This window comes from Equus przewalskii, chromosome 21, assembly GCF_037783145.1.
Source record: "Equus przewalskii isolate Varuska chromosome 21, EquPr2, whole genome shotgun sequence".
NCBI classification, from domain to species: Eukaryota; Metazoa; Chordata; class Mammalia; order Perissodactyla; family Equidae; genus Equus; species Equus przewalskii.
Genome location: NC_091851.1, coordinates 10276272 through 10295720, shown reverse-complemented (window position 1 = coordinate 10295720; position 19449 = coordinate 10276272). Strand labels below are relative to the sequence as shown.

At 36.5% G+C, this 19449-nt stretch overlaps 1 protein-coding gene across 6 annotated transcripts in view; it reads right to left on the bottom strand.

The window, feature by feature from the left end:
- The window catches only part of SEL1L2 (SEL1L2 adaptor subunit of SYVN1 ubiquitin ligase), a 118203-nt gene that overhangs the window by 83509 nt on the left and 15245 nt on the right, over positions 1 to 19449 (bottom strand). For all 6 annotated transcript variants that reach the window (XR_011530948.1, XR_011530947.1, XM_070588793.1 and 3 more), the window contains exon 2: positions 11313 to 11368. Coding sequence is in view for 4 of the 6 variants with exons in the window: in XM_070588793.1 (XP_070444894.1) it covers positions 11313 to 11368 (56 nt within the window). In the remaining 2 variants the exon portion in view is untranslated. The remainder of the gene's footprint in view (positions 1 to 11312; positions 11369 to 19449) is intronic.

The window sequence follows — 19449 nt, the reverse complement described above, 5'->3', positions numbered from 1 at the left end:
GTGGTGCAGTGGTTAAGTTCGCACTTTCTGCTTCAGCGGCCCGGCATTTGCCAGTTCAGATCCCAGGTGCGGATATGGCACTGCTTGGCATGCCATGCTGTGGTAGGCATCCCATATATAAAGCAGAGGAAGATGGGCGTGGATGTTAGCTCAGAGCCACTCTTCCTCAGCAAAATGAGGAGGATTGGCAGCAGTCAGCTCAGGGCTAATCTTCCTCAAAAAAAAGAAAACTCATTTATATTCCCTTCATAGTATTTTCTTTTCACCACTAATTAGCTGTGTCTAACTATGGGAAAGTTAATTAGCCTCTCTGTGACTCAGTTTATAGTAAATGTGAACTATAAATGTACATGTTAAATGGGAGTAACAATATTGCTTACCTCATAAAGTTGTTGCTGGGATCAAATAAGTTAATAAATGTGAAGAGCCTCATACATAGTAAGTACTCAATAAATATTAGCTATTATTATTATTGTTGTATTGAATATATGTTTTCTGTGTAAATTAATATTTCTGTTTTTCTGTTTCAGATCCTGAACTGCTAGGACTTAGGTACTCTGGCTATTTATTTCCATGATTCATCAGTGAACTACGATGTTTTGAGCCTGGGAAATCAGTAAACACTATTCGGCTTTTTGAAATATAGTTTTTAATCTCTTAAGCAGAATATCTAAACACCTCTTTACTAGTAGAAAATACTTTTATACCATACATTTTTTGGACTAGCTTCACCTAAAGACAGTGAGCAGCAATTTTAGCACACTCATGGCCCCCATTGCCACTTGAGATGTATTTAACAGTAAATATAAGTTAGCCCCCAATCCCATGCATATTCTTTAATAGAATTTCAATAACAGCAACATAGCTACTGTTAATGGGACTTTAATAGTCTCCTCAAGTAGTTTTTGGGAGGCAGCAGATGTGAAATAATCAAGTAATGAACCAACCTTGTTCTTTAAGAGCTATATGAATAAACGATTCATTCATTCAACATATTTATGCAGGGCATTCACTAGGAATTGAAGATATAATGGCAAATAAGACAGAATAATCTATCTATCTGATATTAAGGAGCTTCTGTTCATCTGTGAGAAGACAGACAGACAGACAATAAACAATAAACAAATAAATCAACAAGTTAGTATTAGATATTGATACATGCTATGAAGAGAATAAAACAAGGAGATGTAAGAAAGAGTGAAATGCAGGGTGAAGAGGGTTGCTGCACTAGTTTAGTTAATTTAGATTGGATGCCCAAGAAAAGCCTCACTGAACAGGTGACTTTGGAGCCAAGAATTTAATGACAAGAAAGCCATCCTGCATAGATATGGGGGCAGAACATTCCAGGCAGAGGGAACAGCAAGTACCAATGCTCTAAAGAGGAACAAACTTAGGTTCTTGGAATGGAAATAAGGCCCAAGTAGCTCAAGGAGTGTAAACAAAAGGGAAAATTGTAAAAGAGAAAGAGAGATGTAGGAGTCACATTATATAAGGACACTGTAAGGAGTTGACATTTTATTCAAAAGACATGGTCTGATTTACATTTTAGAAAGAAAGAACATTCTGGCTGATGTGTGAGGAGAGGATTACACAAGAGCAAGAAGAACAGTTCAGAGACTGTTGTAGTCAACCAGGTGAGGGATGATGTGACTCAGATGAGAGCAGAAGCAACAGAGATAAACTGTACGGGCAGATTTAGGATATGTTTTGGAAGTAGCACAGATAGGAATTGAATATGGACTGGATGTAGGGGTAAGAAAAAGGACAAAGTCAAAGAGAACTTCTTGTTTTTTGGCTAGACCAGCTGAGTAGATGGAGATTCCAGTTATAGGGAAGAAGAAGAATGGGGAGCAAAAGGAAGTTTGGAGGAGGGAATCAGTCTCATCCCACCCACCCAGACACACCTCTATATGTGTTAATGTCTCCAAATTGTGTCCCTATATACGGAAAACAAAAAAGTTTTGTGTTTTGTCTAAGGGAGTAAGTGTGAGTCATGTTTGCTATGGGTTTGCTATGGAATGGGGAACGACCATCATTCCTTGCAAGTGGGAGATTGGTGAGAAGTTAAAGAAGAACTGGAAGGTAAGGATTCTTTGCCTGTCAGTGACTTTCTTTCCCTAGGGCTTGACAATCAAAGGCATTTCTTGCTTCCGTTAACTATCTATGTCTCTTTTTCTTTCCTGACTCACATGCCCCAAAATACTCACTGTGCCTTGGCACTGTGTAATACCCTAATTCTGCTGAAAAACTTCTCTGAAAAAACAGCAAATGAAAAGTAAGACCCTATTGAAAGCATCAGTGAGGACAATAGGAGTGGCAAACCAAGATCAGCTCAGCACCTCCTCATTAGCGGCCCTTGTCCAGGTGGTTGAATAAGGTACAACAAGACTGTGTCAGAGAGAGCAACACAGGCTGCTGTCATTGGTTTGGCAAGAGGGAGGAAGTGAATTTCCATTTTCCCCACTATATCTAGATGGGGATTCCATATCCTATGTTCAGGTCACTGTATTTCCAAAGAGTATGAACATTAGTGCCCCAAATATTATCAGAGAAAAGCCAGGTTATGGAGAAAGCCAGAAGGGAGTGGAAAAAAAAGAAATTAAGTTTGCCTATAAGAAAACCAGGTTTCCTTAGGTGACTGATTCTCAAAATATGGTCCCTGGAACAGCAGCATCAGCATCAGATGGGAATCTGTTAGAAATACAAATTCTCAGCTCCACCCCAAGTCTACAGCATCAGAAACTCTGGGGGTGAAGCCCAGCAATCTGTGTTTTAACGAGTCCTCCAGATGAGTGTGATGCATGCTAATGTTTGAGAACCCCTGCCCTAGTCATAGTAAAGAAAGTAGTCAGCAAATTAAAGTATAATTAAAATACACAAATAGTACAAAAATTTATATCACTCATCAGACAGTGAAAACATTTACACATATAGCAAAGACACATATTGAAGCAGATTTTGTTTGGATTATGGTTTTAATCAGGAATTTAAGGTATATCAGATTACTCAAGCTTCCTAAGCCTTAAATAAACATATATACATTTGGAAAGAAAAGACTGGCACTTGAAAATCTCACAGTTGTAGCAGTTTTTCTCCCTTGAAGTAAGATTTTATTTATGAGATGTTAAGTTGAAACAGAGGTGTTTTTGGTAATGGTCTTAGTGTTTTTCATTTTTCCTAAACTATTTTCAGTTAAGAATATAAAATAATCTTAGAATACTTTTTCATAACATGCCTAAGATTTTTTTTAAAACAAAGCAAATAAGGCAACAGCCACCCCTAAGTTAAAAGAATAGCTACTTCTTACAGAGAAGAAATAACTCATTCATCAGTAAAAATATTTCTTTCTCTTGGCAAAGGCAATGCTAAATATTTTATTGTCTATTTGTATATCTACCTTCTAAAGGCACCAAATAACAATAATAGACTGCTATCCAAGGATAACTTCTGAAATGTGGGAAAACAGTGCAGTACAAAATTAAAGGGGAAAAATAAAATAGCTTGGGTGATACTAATTATAGTGTTAATATAACATTTCTATTAATTACTAAATGCATTATAAGGGTAGTTTTATGAAATTAAGAGAACATTAAGATCTGATACATACTAGAGTATTTATATTCTGCATTTTTAAATGCAAGGAGCATAAAATTATAATTAAACATATAGCCATATTAAGTATTCATGGTACAGGGGATAGATTATTAAAATCAAAAGGTAACCCTAGAAACCTGTGTTTTGTCATTAATTTCAGCATTTTTTTCTCATAAGTATCATTACAGCTACTGACAGATAGCTTCTGTTCTGTCCCTGATAGAAATATTGCTAAACAATGACGTTTTTTCATTTACAAATATTTATCAAGCACTTACTATATTTTAGAGACTAATAAAGACTCTAAGAAATAGAAGTGAACAAAAGACTAAAGAGCCTGTACACATGGAGCTCAGTTTTGAGTGGGGGTGTCAAATATGAACAATTATACATGATGAGAAAGCACATGAAAATTCGATCAAGGTAAGGAATTAGAAAGTGATGGAGTATGCTATTTTAGATAAGTGATTGAGAAAAGTTTAGTTTTATAAAAAAATTTTTGTATTTTTTTTTCAAGGGGAACCATATGAGTAGATACCCAAATGAAGCATGTATTCATTAGAAATCTCAGTGGAGAGATGGCTTAGACAGTCTGTGTCTGGAGTGTAGGCAGTGTACATGGTTACAGATGCTGGTAAATTGATAGAGTTGTTCATGGGAGAATGTAGAATTGCTCTTCAGACTGTTTCTATTTTTTCAAAGAGGGAAAAGAAAAGCAAGCCATCAGCTGAGAGTGAGGGACAGGTGAGTTGGATTTGGAGAAGAAAAGAGAAGATATGAAGCAGTAGCCTTAGAGATGGGGGACAAGAAGTTTGACTAGGGAGATGTTTAGGTTTGCAGGGAAACACTGAAGGCGTACTTGAGGCTTGTGGTCATGAAATTAAAATGAGACTGGTTGTCTGATTGGATTTATTTCCAGCCAATTCCAGCTACTCAGGTGCAGGAATTGAGTAGATGGAGGACTGCACTTACTCAGGGTTGAGGTTTTACCACTAAATTGGATGGAGTGCAAAAGGAATAACTAAATGGAAGGTCTATAACAAGGGAGTGATTTCACAGGACCCCAAACCCTTTGCTGCAATTTTAAAATCCAAAAATATCTGAAAACTAAAAGCTTTTTCAATAGTTTGGTGCTCAAATTCAGTTGCTGGGAAAACCTGTCTGAACCTGATGTGAAGTTACGTTCTTTATGTGTCCCACTTAATGTAAATATCCATATTTTTCTTTTCTGAGGAAGGTTAGCCCTGAGCTAACTACTGCCAGTCCTCCCCTTTTTGCTGAGGAAGCCTGGCCCTGAGCTAACATCTTGCCCATCTTCCTCTACTTTATATGTGGGATGCCTACCACAGCATGGCGTGCCAAGCGGTGCCATGTCTACACCCGGGATCCGAACCAGCGAACCCGGGCCGCTGAGAAGCGGAATGTGCGAACGTAACTGATGCACTACCGCGCCGGCCCTGAATATCCATATGTTTTGCTGCATAATTAAGAATATGTTTGAAAACAACCTATTTCCCCAGTCTCTGCTGGGGAATATGGTAATATATTATATTATTCTATAATATATGATGTGTATGTCTGTATGTGTATTATGTATGTGTGTGTGGATAGTATTACATTTCCAAAATAAGAAGAAAAAGAAAAATCAAAGCCCTGAATTATGCCTCAGACTCTTCAAAAAAATTGAAAAGAAAAGAACACTTCCAAACTCATTCTATGAGGCCAGCATTACCCTAATACCAAAGCCAGACAAGGACACTGCAAGAAAACTATAGACCAATATCCCTGATGAATATTGATGCAAAAATATTCAGCAAAAAACTAGCAAATAGAATTCAACATCACATTAAGAGTATTGTACACCATGACCAAGTAGGATTTATTCCTGAAATGCAAGAATGTTTCAACAAACAAAAATCAATCAATATGGGGCTGGCCCCATGGCCGACTGGTTAAGTTCCCGCGCTCTGCTGCAGGCGGCCCAGTGTTTCGTCAGTTCGAATCCTGGGTGCGGACATGGCACTGCTCATCAAACCATGCTGAGGCGGCGTTCCACATGCCACAACTAGAATGACCCACAACTAAGAATATACAACTATGTACTGGGGGGCTTTGGGGAGAAAAAGGAAAAAAATTTAAAAATCTTAAAAAAAATCAATCAATGTAATATACCACATTAACAGACTGAAGGAGAATAAAACCTTGCACAATCACCTCAATTGATGCAGAAAAAGAATTTGACAAAATTCAATATCTTTTCATGATCAAAACACTCAACAAACTAGGAATAGAAGGAAATTACCTCAACATATTATAAGTGATATATGAAAAACCCACAGCCAACATCATATTCAACAGTGAAAGACTGAAAGCGTTTCCTCTAAGTTTAGGAACAAGGCAAGGAGGTCCACTCTCACCACTTCTATTCAACATAGTACTGGAAGTCCCAGCCAGGGCAATTAGGCAAGAAAAAGAAGTAAAAGTCATCTAAATTGGAAAGGAGAAGTAAAATTATCTCTATTCACAGATGACATGGTGTTTTATGTATGAGATCCTAAAGATTTCATGAAAAAACTGTAAGAACTAATAAATGAATTTAGCAAAGTTGCAAGATACAAAATCAACACACAAAAATCAGTTACGTTTCTGTACACTAACAACGAACAATCCTAAAAGGAAATTAAGAAAACAATTCCACTTACAATAACATCAAAAAAAGAATAGAATACTTAGGAATAAACTTAGCCAGGGAGGTGAAACACTCATACATTGAAAACTACATAGCATTGCTGAAAGAAATTAAAGAAGACAAAAAGAAACGGGAAGACATCATGTGGTCACGTAGTAGAAGATTTAATACTGTTAAAATGTCAATGTTACCCAAAGTGATTACAGATTCAATGCAATCCCTAACAAAATCCCAATGGCATTTTTTTTTTCAGAAATAGAAACGTCCTCCTAAAATTCATATGGAATCTGAAGGAATCGTGAACTGCCAAAACAATCTGGAGAAAGAAAAAGTTGTGGGTCTCACACCTCCTGACATCAAAATTTTATACAAAGCTGCAGTAATCAAAACTGTGGTAGTGGCATAAAGACAGATATGGAATAGAATAGAGAGCTAAGAAATAAACACTCTCACATATAGTCAAATGATCTTCAACAAGAGTGCCAGGATCATTCAATGGGGAAAGGACAGTCTTTTCAAAAAATTGTGCTGGGAAAATCAGATATCCATGTACAAAAGGATGAAGTTGGTCTCTTACCTTATACTATATACAAAAGGTAACTCAAAATGGATTAAAGACCTAAACATAATGCGTGAAACTATAAAACTAGAAGAAAACATAGGGAAAAGTTTCATGACATTGGATTTGGTAATGACTTCCTGGATATGACACCCAAAGCACAGGCAAAAAAATAAAAATAGGTAAATTGGACTAAGTCAAAATGAAAACCTTCTGTGCATCAAAGGACACTATTAACAAAGTGAAAAAGCAACCTATGAAAGGGAGAAAATATTTGCAAATCATATATCCTATAAGAGGTTAATATCCAGAAGGTGTAAAGAACTCCTACAATCCAACACCAAAAAAAATCTAACAATCCTATTAGGAAATGGGCAAAGGGCTTGAATAGACATTTCTCCAAAGAAGATATACAAATGGCCAACAAACACATAAACAGATGCTCAACATCACTGACCATCAGGCAAAAGCAAATAAAAACCACAATGAGATACCTCCTCACATCCATTAGGATGGTTACTATAAAAAAAAAAAAAAAAGCAAAAACAGAAAATAATGTGTTGACAAGGATATGGAGAAATTGGAACTGTTGGTGGGAATGTAAAATGGTGCAACCACTGTGGAAAACAATATGGCAGTTCCTAAAAAATTAAATTAGAACTATCATATGATCTAGCAATTTCACTTTTGGGTATATACCCAAAAGAACCGGAAGCAGGATATCGAAGAGGTATGTTTACACCCACATTCATAGTAGCATTATTCACAATAGCCAATGTTGTAGGCAACCCAAGTGTCCACCAATGGATGAATGGATAAATAAAATATGGTATATATGTACAATGGAACTTATTCAACCTCAAGAAGGAAGATTCTGACACATGCTACAACATGGAGGAAGCTTAAGGACATTATACTAAGTGAAATTAAGTCAGTCACAAAAAAGACAAACACTGTATGATTCTACTTATATAAGGTAGCTAGAGTAATCAAAGTCATAGAGACAAAAACTATAATGATGGTTGCCAGGGGCTGGGAGGTTAGGAGTAGTGGAGAGTTGCTGTTTTATGGGTAAAGAGTTTCAGTTTTGCAAGATGAAAAGAGTTTTGGAGACTGGTTGTACAGCAGTGTGAATGTAGTTAACACTAATGAAACATATTCTTAGAAATGGTTACAAGGATAAATTTTATGTTATGTATATTTTACCAAAATTTGAAAACAAACGTTGAATTCTGAAACGCACTTGTTCCCAAGGGCTTTGGAAAAGGGATTGTGGTCCTGTAGTGATGAGCCATCAACTCTAAGCCAACTAAGAAGGGAAGTGAGGATGTGAGGGTAACGATGCACAGGAAAAGGAGCAAATGGATTTGATGTGGAATTGAAGCATTAATAGAAGAACCTGGAAAGCACCGAGTGGTCATCAGAGACTTGGAAGCTTGAAATTTTAATTTGGGAAAGACATAGTCCAGATTATGACCAAGGGAGTACTGAAGAGTGTGCAATTAATGGAGTAAAAAGATCTAAATAACGGAACTGAGAGTCTAGGATTCACAGATACCAAAATCTCCAAGAATGATGACAGGAGCAGAGTTGGAGAGAAAGACCACAGCTACTTCTCTGTCCTCAGCTCCTATTATTCTCCTAGTGAGACTATAATAGTGAGGAGGGAGACGGATACCCACTGCCCCGACTAGAGCCAATATAATTGGGCTGTAGGAGAAAATGCTTGAGAGGGCTGCAAGAGGAGAAGTTCTCAGAGACAATTAAGTTCAAGTAATTATCAAATAGAGGTGTCACAAAGCTAAAAAAAAAAAATCAGAACCTTTCTGAAAATCCAAATTCCAATAACTGTATTTGGTACATAGTAGGCATTGTGTTCAATGAATATGTATATGGAAAATTTGTAATACAAAGATCTTTTAAATTTGAATAGGCTTGCTTATTCTAATCTGTAAAATGGGGATAATAGTTAACCATTTAAATAACCAGTTAACATCTTTGTTAGGGTGTTAGGAGGAATGAATGGTATATGTGAAGGGGTTTTATAAAGTTTAAGGTATTTCATAACTGTAATACATTGTTCTTAATATGAATTATGACAATAAGGACATAAAACAAGGTACCAAAAAGTGTAAAAAAAAAGAAGTCTAATTGTCTGCTGTAACAAGATGTTAATCTCAAAAATAAGAAGAATGTGACTGTTTAGATGAAGGAGAAAATGGGACTGAGCACTCTGGGAACTCCAGCAGAACTGCTCAGTGCTGGCATCTGAGCTACCCTTTCCTTGTTTTCATTGTTGGTCTTGGTGGTGGTGGCTGTCATAATGGCCCCTGAGCCACGCACTTGAATTGCTCCCTTAAGGGGCCTCAGTTACTCCCTGGTAGTACATTAGATACCTGGGGGTTGACCACCTCTGCGATCACAATCGTTCTTTAATACGGAAGGAAATAATACACAGAGTTCCTGAAAATATTGGATCCTTTACACAAGACAAAGTGTCTTTAAATTTTTTTTATTTGTGTTTTTTAAAAAAGTGTGTGTTGGAGAAACGAAGGAGCAGATGATATTCTTTTGTGAATCGTAGAGTTGTAGAGCCAGAAAGAGAAAAACTAGGGAAAGAGAAGCTATGCTTAGAAGGCCGTTTTAAAAAATTATAAAGCAAATAGTAATTATTATGAAAGAACCAGAATTTACCAGGTCTACAATGGGGGTAGAGATGGGGGGAGAGTGTTATCAGCCAGACAGTATCCTATTTATTGCAAAGGAGTCATGAAACAATATGGCAAGTGTAGTGAATGGAGGTTGCTTTATTCTGCCTGTAGTGTAGCAGGGATGTGAGGGAAATTTGCATTAGAGCCATTTGTAGCCCAGTCTTTTCACTTCTGCAGTCTGTGCTCTATGAGGTTGGTGCTAAGGAAGATTAAAAAAGCAGATACTCCAGGGGAATTGAGTGAGATATTCAGTCTACAAACAGGCTACCCTGGCATGTTTTCTCCTTTCTTTGGGCTTTTGTTGTCCAATATTCTGAGATCTCTTAGAATAGTTTATAGTTTTCCTTTGTGCTTGGCTATACATAGAGCTGGGGTCCTTTCTCACCATTTACTATATAGGCCTCATCTACTAATCCCAGGCAATGGGAAGGACTCTTATGGGTCTGAGCAGCGTCCTTGATCCGGAGCAGTGAGGAGCTCCTTGATTCCAAAGGGGGCTTTCATGTGTTGTTGGGCAGGCGCTGCATATCACAAGATAGCAAAGTCTACAAGAGAAATCAAGATGACCTGATGAAGTTGATGTCCTTTCAAACTCCACCTGCCCAAGGACAAAATGTGGGCTTTGTGCCAAGGTCACTTCTATTTTCATTATGGGATGTGGTAGTTATGGTAATGGAGAAGAGCTAAATTTGGAGGGGTTTAGAAAATATTGCAATGGAGAAAGGAGTTTTTAATTTATATAAACAGTTTTTCAAAGTTTACTCCTTTAATCTAAATTTAAGATTTATTCATTAATTCAATAAACATTTATTGAGTGCCTACTATGTGCCAGGCACTGTTCTAGTTGCTGGGATAAAAGCAGTGAACAACACAGACAAAAACCTTTGCTCTCATGGAGTTTATATTCTAGTGGAGGGCGACATAACAAAATATAGTATGTTACGTAGTGATAATTCTGAGAGAAAAATGCTACAGGGAATAAAGATAAAGGTGTTGTGACAGGGTTTGCAATTTTAGAAAGAGTGAATGCAAATTTACAGAGTGCCCAGGGAAGGACCCTCCAAAAGGTTTGAGCAAAGACCTAAAGAAGATGAGGGAAGGGAGCCAAATGGATATCTGGGCTCAAAGATGTTCCAAGTAGAAAGAACAGAAAGGTAGGCCCATGCCTGGAGTTTCTGAGGAACAGCGCAAAGCCCAGTGTGTCTAGAATGGTGCGAGTAAAGGAGACAGTAGTAGGAAATGATGTCAGAGAAAAAACATGAGGCCAGATCACAGAGCCTAGTAGGCAAGGAATTGGTTTTACCCTATGTGAGATGGGAAGCTCCTTTGAGTAAAGGAATGATTTGAAATGACTTGCATTTATAGGCTTATGCTGGTTTCTCGGTTGAGAATAGACTGAAAATGTTGAATCTCCTACTTCTAAGATGTCAGCAGACATCATGAGGTAATAAAGTTTAGTAGACATCTGTGACTCTACAAGCCAGACTAGTCTGTTCTTAATATTTAGAATCTCAGACAGGCCATGGCTGAAGAGAAGGCTCAGGCCTGATAAATTTTATCTTCTCACGGTGGAATGAGTAAATATTTATTGAACAAATGAACAAAAGTATTGATTGAGAAGGAAAAAAAGAGGAAAGAAACAATAGTCAATAGTTACTTTTTAAAGAAATTCCGAGCATGCTGAATCAATACGTCTAATAGTGCCTATAGCCTAAATTTTGTATTAAAGAAAAATGTAAGGATTTAGCAAAATACTTACCTGTGTGGTGACATTTCTTTCTTTTTGGTTTTTATTATGTTTTTCTGCCTCAATATCTACAATAGACAAAACATTTTCACAAAATTTGAAAACATTTTCTTTTTAAAATTTCACTAAATAAAGTTTCTTTTTAAAAAAATTTCTAGATAACTTTTAGAACTCTAAGAATAGTACTTGAAAATAGCTTCCATTTAAAGTTACTAACAATGTATTTCAAAATAATTCCTTCACTGATAATTTTTAAAGATGTAACTTACACCAGAGATAAGCTAAATACTTTAGTCAAGCATCCTGAAATTGAATTAACGTAAAAGAGTTCTAGAAATAATAGAGCTAATTGGAATAGTGGAAAACTTTCTGAGCTAGAATTTAATTAAAATGTATGTATGTAAATAAATGCCATCTATTAATAGAGAATATTAAAATATAGAAGAGGGAATACAATCTTTTATATTTTTATAGACTCACCCATATGTCAGAGAGATACTAAAAATTAATATAGTTGAATGATATAAATATCTGAGAAATGTAGACTAGTATAATTACATCAGGCCTTGAAGTTTGAGAAAATAATTTTCACAACCAATTTTTAATGAATCTTTTTATAAAGAATAGAATATATGTGCCATATAGAATACATACACAGTCATTGGTATATTTCATTTTTGCATAATACTTGAAATTTCTTGATTTGTGTATTTAGAAAAATAAGTCTTTGAAAACCTAATATGATGGGGTGACACATCATGGCATGTCAATTTAACTACATTCTTAGGATTGATAATTTTCAATTATTGAAAAATTATTTGATGCACAGTAAAAATGACCCTACATATTTCCTGAAGTAAAATATGCACATATGTAATACATTCACATTTTACAGACTGAGGAATATGACTCAAGACAACTATAAAGTAGTCAAAATTTTATGTCTCCAAAAGTCATGAACTTGTACTTTATAGCAGGTAATGAATTTTCTAATGTTACCGCTAACATTGTATTTATTAATTTGATATATTTTATTCTTTCTCTCATTGATGAACTTCAGTATTTGGCCTTAAAATTCTATGTCAGTTCTGTTTTCTTTGTGAGCCAGACCTTTTAGAAACTGATCCCAGATTGTTTGATATTTAGTCCTCTGTCAAATTAGAGAAACAATTGGCAAATTCTAAATAAAAATTCAATAACCACATGATATTAATGCATTAATCTAAAGCATATGAAAAGTTTAAAAGATTATACATATTTCATATAATTATAGGATTACTTATTAGGTTCAGGATGTAAAATAAATTACACTAGAATAAGAACGTTACTGTAAATGAAACTTTCTTTATCTCAAGTTTTCTAAGTGATCACTTTGGGGCCAAAGATACTCATTACCAGAGACAATATAGCTTCATGATCCACCACGTGGCCTTTCAGCTTGTGCTGTAGTCCCAATTTTGTACCTATTTCATTAACTTATAATAATCAAATGAGATAATCTATGTAAAATATTTATTGCAGTATTTAATACATATTTAATTCTTAATAAATGTTAGCTATATATAATAATGATTATTATTATTATATGAAGCCTACTTCTTTAAAGGATTTAAGATGCCTTCAAATAATAATACAGGACTACGGCAAATAATGCATAATTAGAGACTTAAAATGTTATTAGAATTTATTAATGCTTTACCTAGAATATGACTTCTCTCTCAATTAAAGCATTTTTATTCAAGACAAATTATTTAGCCTAATTATATTTGTGTATTAGAAATCAGACACTGTGACTAATATTATAGTCACAGTAAACATCTAGTAATTTTTAAACTCCACTACCACAACTAGAAAAAGTGAACTGGAAAAAGAAATGTGATTTGGTATATTCCCACCATTATATTTCCCAAAGTATACAGAAAAAATTAGAGTTAGTATGCACAAAATGTACAGACCAGAATAAGAAGTACAAAGTGTCATTTGTATCAGAGAGAGGAGAAAATTATGGATATTAAATGGAATAAAGTTTGTATTATACATTGGACCAGAAAATCAAACTGTCAGTGGTCAAATATTAACATGAAAATTACAGGGCTAAGAGCAGTTATTAAAGGTAGAATAAGTGTAGATAAAAGAATTAGTGAAATCGGAGGAGACACAAAAGTCTAAGTGAAGGAACAAAGTATTTAACAGCTTAAAATACAAAAAGAAGAAGAAGATCATTGGTCATTACTTCTAGTAGAAGAGGCACAATCCAAAAATAATTCTTTTGAAACATTTAAAAAATGTGTTTCTTTTATAAATTTCAGGCTTTTTGGTTTTCACCTAAAGAAAATGAAGTTTTGATTGGCTACCAGGGAAAACATTCTGCTACAAATAGTACCTTGCACAACGCTTTCTAGTGGGTTTTTTATATCAATTGAGAAATGCTAGTGATTGCTAGAGAACTGTCCCACTGTTTCATCACTTCCCTCTATATTGGTAGTGCCACAAATTCCAGCACTCCGTGTGAAAAATGCAATCCACTGGGGGCAGGAAGAAAATACTAGAACTTCTACTTAAGTGAAGTTAAAAATTCTTCTTTTTAATTTCTATTTTTGGGGTGTGTTTTATCTTAGATCAGTAGTACATCATTAGAGTAAATAAATATACATGCAATAAAGTATACCATCAAAAAGTTTTGATATGGAGTTAGCCTAGGAAGGGGGCTAAAGTTTCATTCAGCTCTACAATTGTAGCTCTAGCTATCATTTATTATGTGCCAGTTGCTTTACACACTTTATCTCTAATCTCTATAACAACCCAGCAATATAGCAAGCACAGAATATTTGTATTCCTGTTTTACTGATGAGGAAACTAACACCAAAGGAGAATAAGGAACTTGTTCAAAGTCACGTGGCAGAATGGGATTCAAATGCAGGTCTGACTCCAGAGCTATCCCTCTTTCTACCCCACTGTCTCTCCAAACTTTACTAAAGGATTCACAATAGATTGATTTTAAATGGCAAGATTCTACAATGCTATAAACTCCATTGTCTTTACAAAAAATTGACTTATGCACAAAATTTTACGAGACGTGTCTATTTGCATAGTGTGAAACACAACATTTTATGTCTATGAGAGCTTTAATTTACTATCCACCCTCATTAAGAGAGAAGAATTTTGAAGTAATAAGGAAGAAACTAGCACTACAGCCCAATGCCTCTAAAAGAATTATCTGTGTGGCTTTGGGGGGCAGGAGTGAACCCTATCAGATACATAGAAAACACACAAAGTTTTTAAAAGAGTTATGTTGAAAAAACACCACTAGCTTGGACTAAAAGAGATTGAGATGGTTCAAAATGGAAAGAGGCCTCTGGGCCCCCACTTTTCTATGAGTAGGAAGTGGGATGAGAAAGCTACTCAGCTACAAATGGGGTCATTTGTTATGCAGAAGAAAGGACAAGTCAGGGCAGAGCTAGGAGCCCAGAGGGTGTTGCCAAGAGCCAAGGAGAGAAAAAGATTAGGGAACTACTTCAAGAGAGTAGAAGTGGGCCCTAATCAAGAAATATTACCTACCTCTGGAGTAGAGGAACCTGCTAACAGGCACCTGGCTGGATTTCCAAATTGTCATAGAACAGTTACTGTTATATGTCTCTCCGTTCCCCTTTTTGGCCAGCAGTGTCTAATTAGTGTAGTTTTCTTTCTCTCCAGTGTACAATGGGTCTGTGAGGGGATGGGAGGATAACTTGTCTTTTTCGTTCACAGGTATCTGAATCTAAGAATGGTATCCAAAGAGCCTCATCAATATCTTGACCTGATGCAGATTATAGGATCATGGATTCTGAGCCTGATGCTATGATTGGATGAGACTTAGGCAATCTTGGAAGAAGAGAATCATGTGGGAGAGAAGTAAATCTCTTTTCTTGAGGCTTGAAGGTAGACTGTTATAGACTGTCACAATAATGGCCCCCAATGGATCACAACTACCTGTAATCATACCCCTTTACAATATAACTTTGTCCAATCTTCCCATCAACAGATGTGATACCGACTCAACACAGTGTTGATATAAGGGAAGCCATATTATAGAAAAGAAACCATATTGTAAGTTTGAATGCTCTGTAGATTTTATGGTCCCTCCCAGCTGCTATAAGTTGATGACTTTGTTCTTTTGAGTTCCTTAGGAATGTGACCCCCAGGCAGAGAGTCTCTTGATAGCCATCATCAATAACAACTGAAAGATCAGGGTATAGGGCATCGCTCCAGTCTTTGATGCATATACAGTAAAACAAAAGACTATCAGGAACTAAGACCAGATGTCTGCCCCTACCTGGAGATCAGATGGAGGCCCCAGTGCGATTAGGTCTCTTTTTCAGAGACTATTAAAATTTGGGTTGCCTGTACTTCTTATCCCTCTGGTCAGATACTTGATTATAAAATATGCCTTTAGATGTTGTTCCAAAACTGTTCAGCAAGGTACAAAATTTTAATAATGCAAAAATGTCAACCTGAAGCCAGGAATGAGAATATTTCTAAATGAGCGCTAAGCAGTTTCATTCCTCTAACCGAGATCTATGCCTCAATTCAGCAGGAAGTAGTCAGATCAGTTGTTGCTCCAAATCCCTCAAGAATGAGGAATGACCAAAGAATAGGAGGGATTGAAACTGGAAAACAGTTAGCCATTGATGACTAAGTAGCTAGTGATGAAATTACTGATTATAGCTGTTACTTGTTCCCTCATCCATTGTTAACTGTGCTATTTAGGCAATATGCTGTCTGACTCTCCCTAGGTTCCTATAGATAACATCTCACTGGAGCCTGGGTCACCATGGTAATTGGTGTTTGAACCCCTTGTCCACTTCAGGCCAGTTGAGACCACTAACCCATCAACTGGACACACACAGATGTCTGATAAGTGACCTTTTGAGGTCAAAAGGCTAAACACTCCACCTTCAGATCATGCTAACACCGTCATCATGTGAACATGCGTCCTATGAAGAGGCATGAAGTCTGAATACACTTGTGCAGATCATCGATTACCTCACTTCTCCTTATCTCTAATCATTTATCTCCACATTTCAGACCAACTTGCTCCCCTACCCCATAAATATCCCTGAGCCCCCATTTTTGAGGAAGTGGATTTGAGATATTCTCTCACTTCCTCACCTGGCTGCCTTGTGATTAAAACCCTCTCTCTGCTGCAATGTCATCATCTCACTGCTTGGCTTTCTGGGAGGTGGGCAAAATGAACCTGGTTCAGTAACAGATGGAGACGTTTTTTTCCCCAATCTTTGAACGAGCCACCCTTGTGACTTGCCTTCATCAACAGAATTGTGGCCAATGACATTGTTCAATTTTCAAGGCTAGTTATTAGATATTTCAGCCTCTTTCACCCTCTTGGAACAATATCTTGAGACCACCATGGCCTGAAAAAGCCAGAGATAATATGCCATGTGGAGAGAGGCCCAGCTGTCTCAGCTTACCACCAGCTGAGTGAAGCTGCATGAGTGAGTCCAGATGAGACCAGCAGAAAAATCACCTGGTCAACCCACAGATAATTATGAAAAATAATAAATCATTGTTGTTTCAGACCGCTAAGTTTTGGTTTGTTTGTTATGTAGCAATTGATAACTGAAACAAGTTTGTTTCTTCAGGCTACTATGACTCTTTGGATAGAATTAACAATTTTTAGAAGCTACATTAGATAAATAAATAGTGCCAAAATAAATCACATATAATATAGTCATAGCATTGAGAAAAGGATTAGAAGAAAATATATCCCAAAATATTGTCTTGATCACAGTTCTTTTCAGAACCACTTTGTCATGAAAGGCTTGATATACATTAAATCCTGGCTTTACCATTCATTTCCCCAATGTGGCTCACCTCCTTTCTTTCCAGAACATAGTTTATCTTCCTTTGAATGGACATTGGGACACTGATTAATATGACTGTTCCTTTACTGACTGAGGTTCTGAAAAAAAAAAAAACCTTTGTACTTTATGGGGGAATATGCCTGGGGAGTTACAGGCAAATAAGAAAATCAGTTTCTGTTTCCTTGTTCACACAATATTACAAATTAAACTAAACAGAAGTATTTTATTGATTCTGCCATCCTAGTTGTCCAAAATGGTGCTTCATGCCTCACTTAGGGCTTCACCCAATTCATTTGCTTTGACTACTAGATGTAGTAATGGTATCAAAAGTATCAACTATTGGTTCCTTTCTAACCTTTCAATCAGACTCTGTGTAGTACACTGGCTTCTGTGATTGTACACCATCCTGGATATCCTTCTTCCTTTCAAACCCCTATTCTAGAGTTCCCCTTTGGCTTCATATCCACTAATGATTGTCTATTTCTCAACCCTCAGTCCTCACCTCTTCTCTCTGGCACGATCTAAGGGTTGGGCAAGGTCAGCAAGGACTTTGGAGTGGACAAATGGTGAGCGCAGGAGGTTAGCAACTAGGAAAGGATAATGTGCTGATTCCAGGACAGGCAGCCACTTAAGAAGTAAAGCCCTGAAATCAAACTGCAATGATTGAAAAGCAGAAAATCACAGGTCACAGAGGAATCCAGAGGAGGAATCCAGGCTGGCAGAAGTGAGACAAGTAATAAGAGACAAACCTGGAAACAAGACGTGTTCCAAAACCTGGGACTAAAATCATGGGAGCAGGTCGGGCTGGGAATAGAAGAGTGTAGATGAATCTAAGTTACCAGAAATGAGTAGACAATTGGGGGAAGGTAGAAGGAGTAAGAAGAGTGAGGGTTTGCACCTATGAGCGTTCAGAGAAAATTCTGCCAAAGGGATTTTTGTGGGGGTGAGTATTCAGTTTCCTGTAGAAAGTATAGCATAAATCAGACTCTCATCATTACATGCCTGCATTCTTACAACAGTCTCCTAACAGATTTAATCATGATGGTTCTAATTTTAATCTAACTTACATATACCCTCAGAATAATTTTCCCCGAGTACTGTTTCCAGCAAGGCACACATCTGCTTAAAAACCCATTAAGTCCCCGTTGCTTATTGTATAGAGATTAACTCTCTCTCTCGACTTCCAGTTTCCTTCATAGTCAAGTTTAACTACACATTCACGACTACTTTTCAAATCCAAATAATCTCTGCTTCATTAGTTATTGATTACTATTTTGAAAGTGTTATACTTCATTTTCTTTCACTTTGACACTTCCTATTGAATGGACTAAAAGTTATCTATTAAAATCCAACAAAAAACAAATATGACATTACGTCCTTTATTAGTTTGGTTTGCAAGATACTTAGCTTTGGCCATCATCAAGAATGATGTTTAGAAATAATATGTCATATCTTCTTACATATCCATGTGACCTTGGGTAAGTTATTTAACCTGTCTGAGCCTCAGTTTTCCATAAAATGGAAATAGCAATGCTGTACTTATCTCTTAGAGTAGATGTGAAGACAGAATAGAATTAAAATGTAAAGTTTTTGGTGTTTTATTAAAGACATGGCAGCTAAATAATAAATGTCAATTCCCTTCTCTTTTCCCTTTTTCAAAGGCCTATCTTTTAAAAGCAAGTGGTATTAGCATCTGTGAGGAAAGCACTTCCTTTACTGAAATAAAACGAAGAAACTACACGGTGTAAGCACTGGAAAAAGCATCTCCTACTGAATTTTACCTTCTCTTTGGCTTTTTCTCATTCTGATAACTATAGCAACATCTTTCCCTTCAAATCTCTTTCCCTGGTTACTCTTACCACATCTAAAGCAGACTGGCATTTTCAAAATAAAGTTAATCCCAAGAAAGAACAAAGAAAATATAAAAGGCATAGACACAGTCCAGTATACACTGACAGATCTCTGGTTCTATAATATCTCAACCACATTCTCCCTGCTCTTGTCTCATTTCTTTTTCCAAAGAATTTCACAAGAACCTTTCTCATCTACCTTGGAAAGGTATCATCTTATTTTCCACCCCGTGGGGGCTATCCTCTTTAACACCTGGTCCTCTTTATCAAGGGTAAGAGTACAATTTCTAACTCTGTCACTCACCTAAGGCCCTCCCATTCTAAGGGACACAGCTCTTCTCTTCTCCAAATCCCTGACAGGATTGGGGTGACAGATATTATCATCCCTCAGATAAGACTCCATCCTCTATGTACTGAGAGCAGCTCAGTCCCCAAGAGACT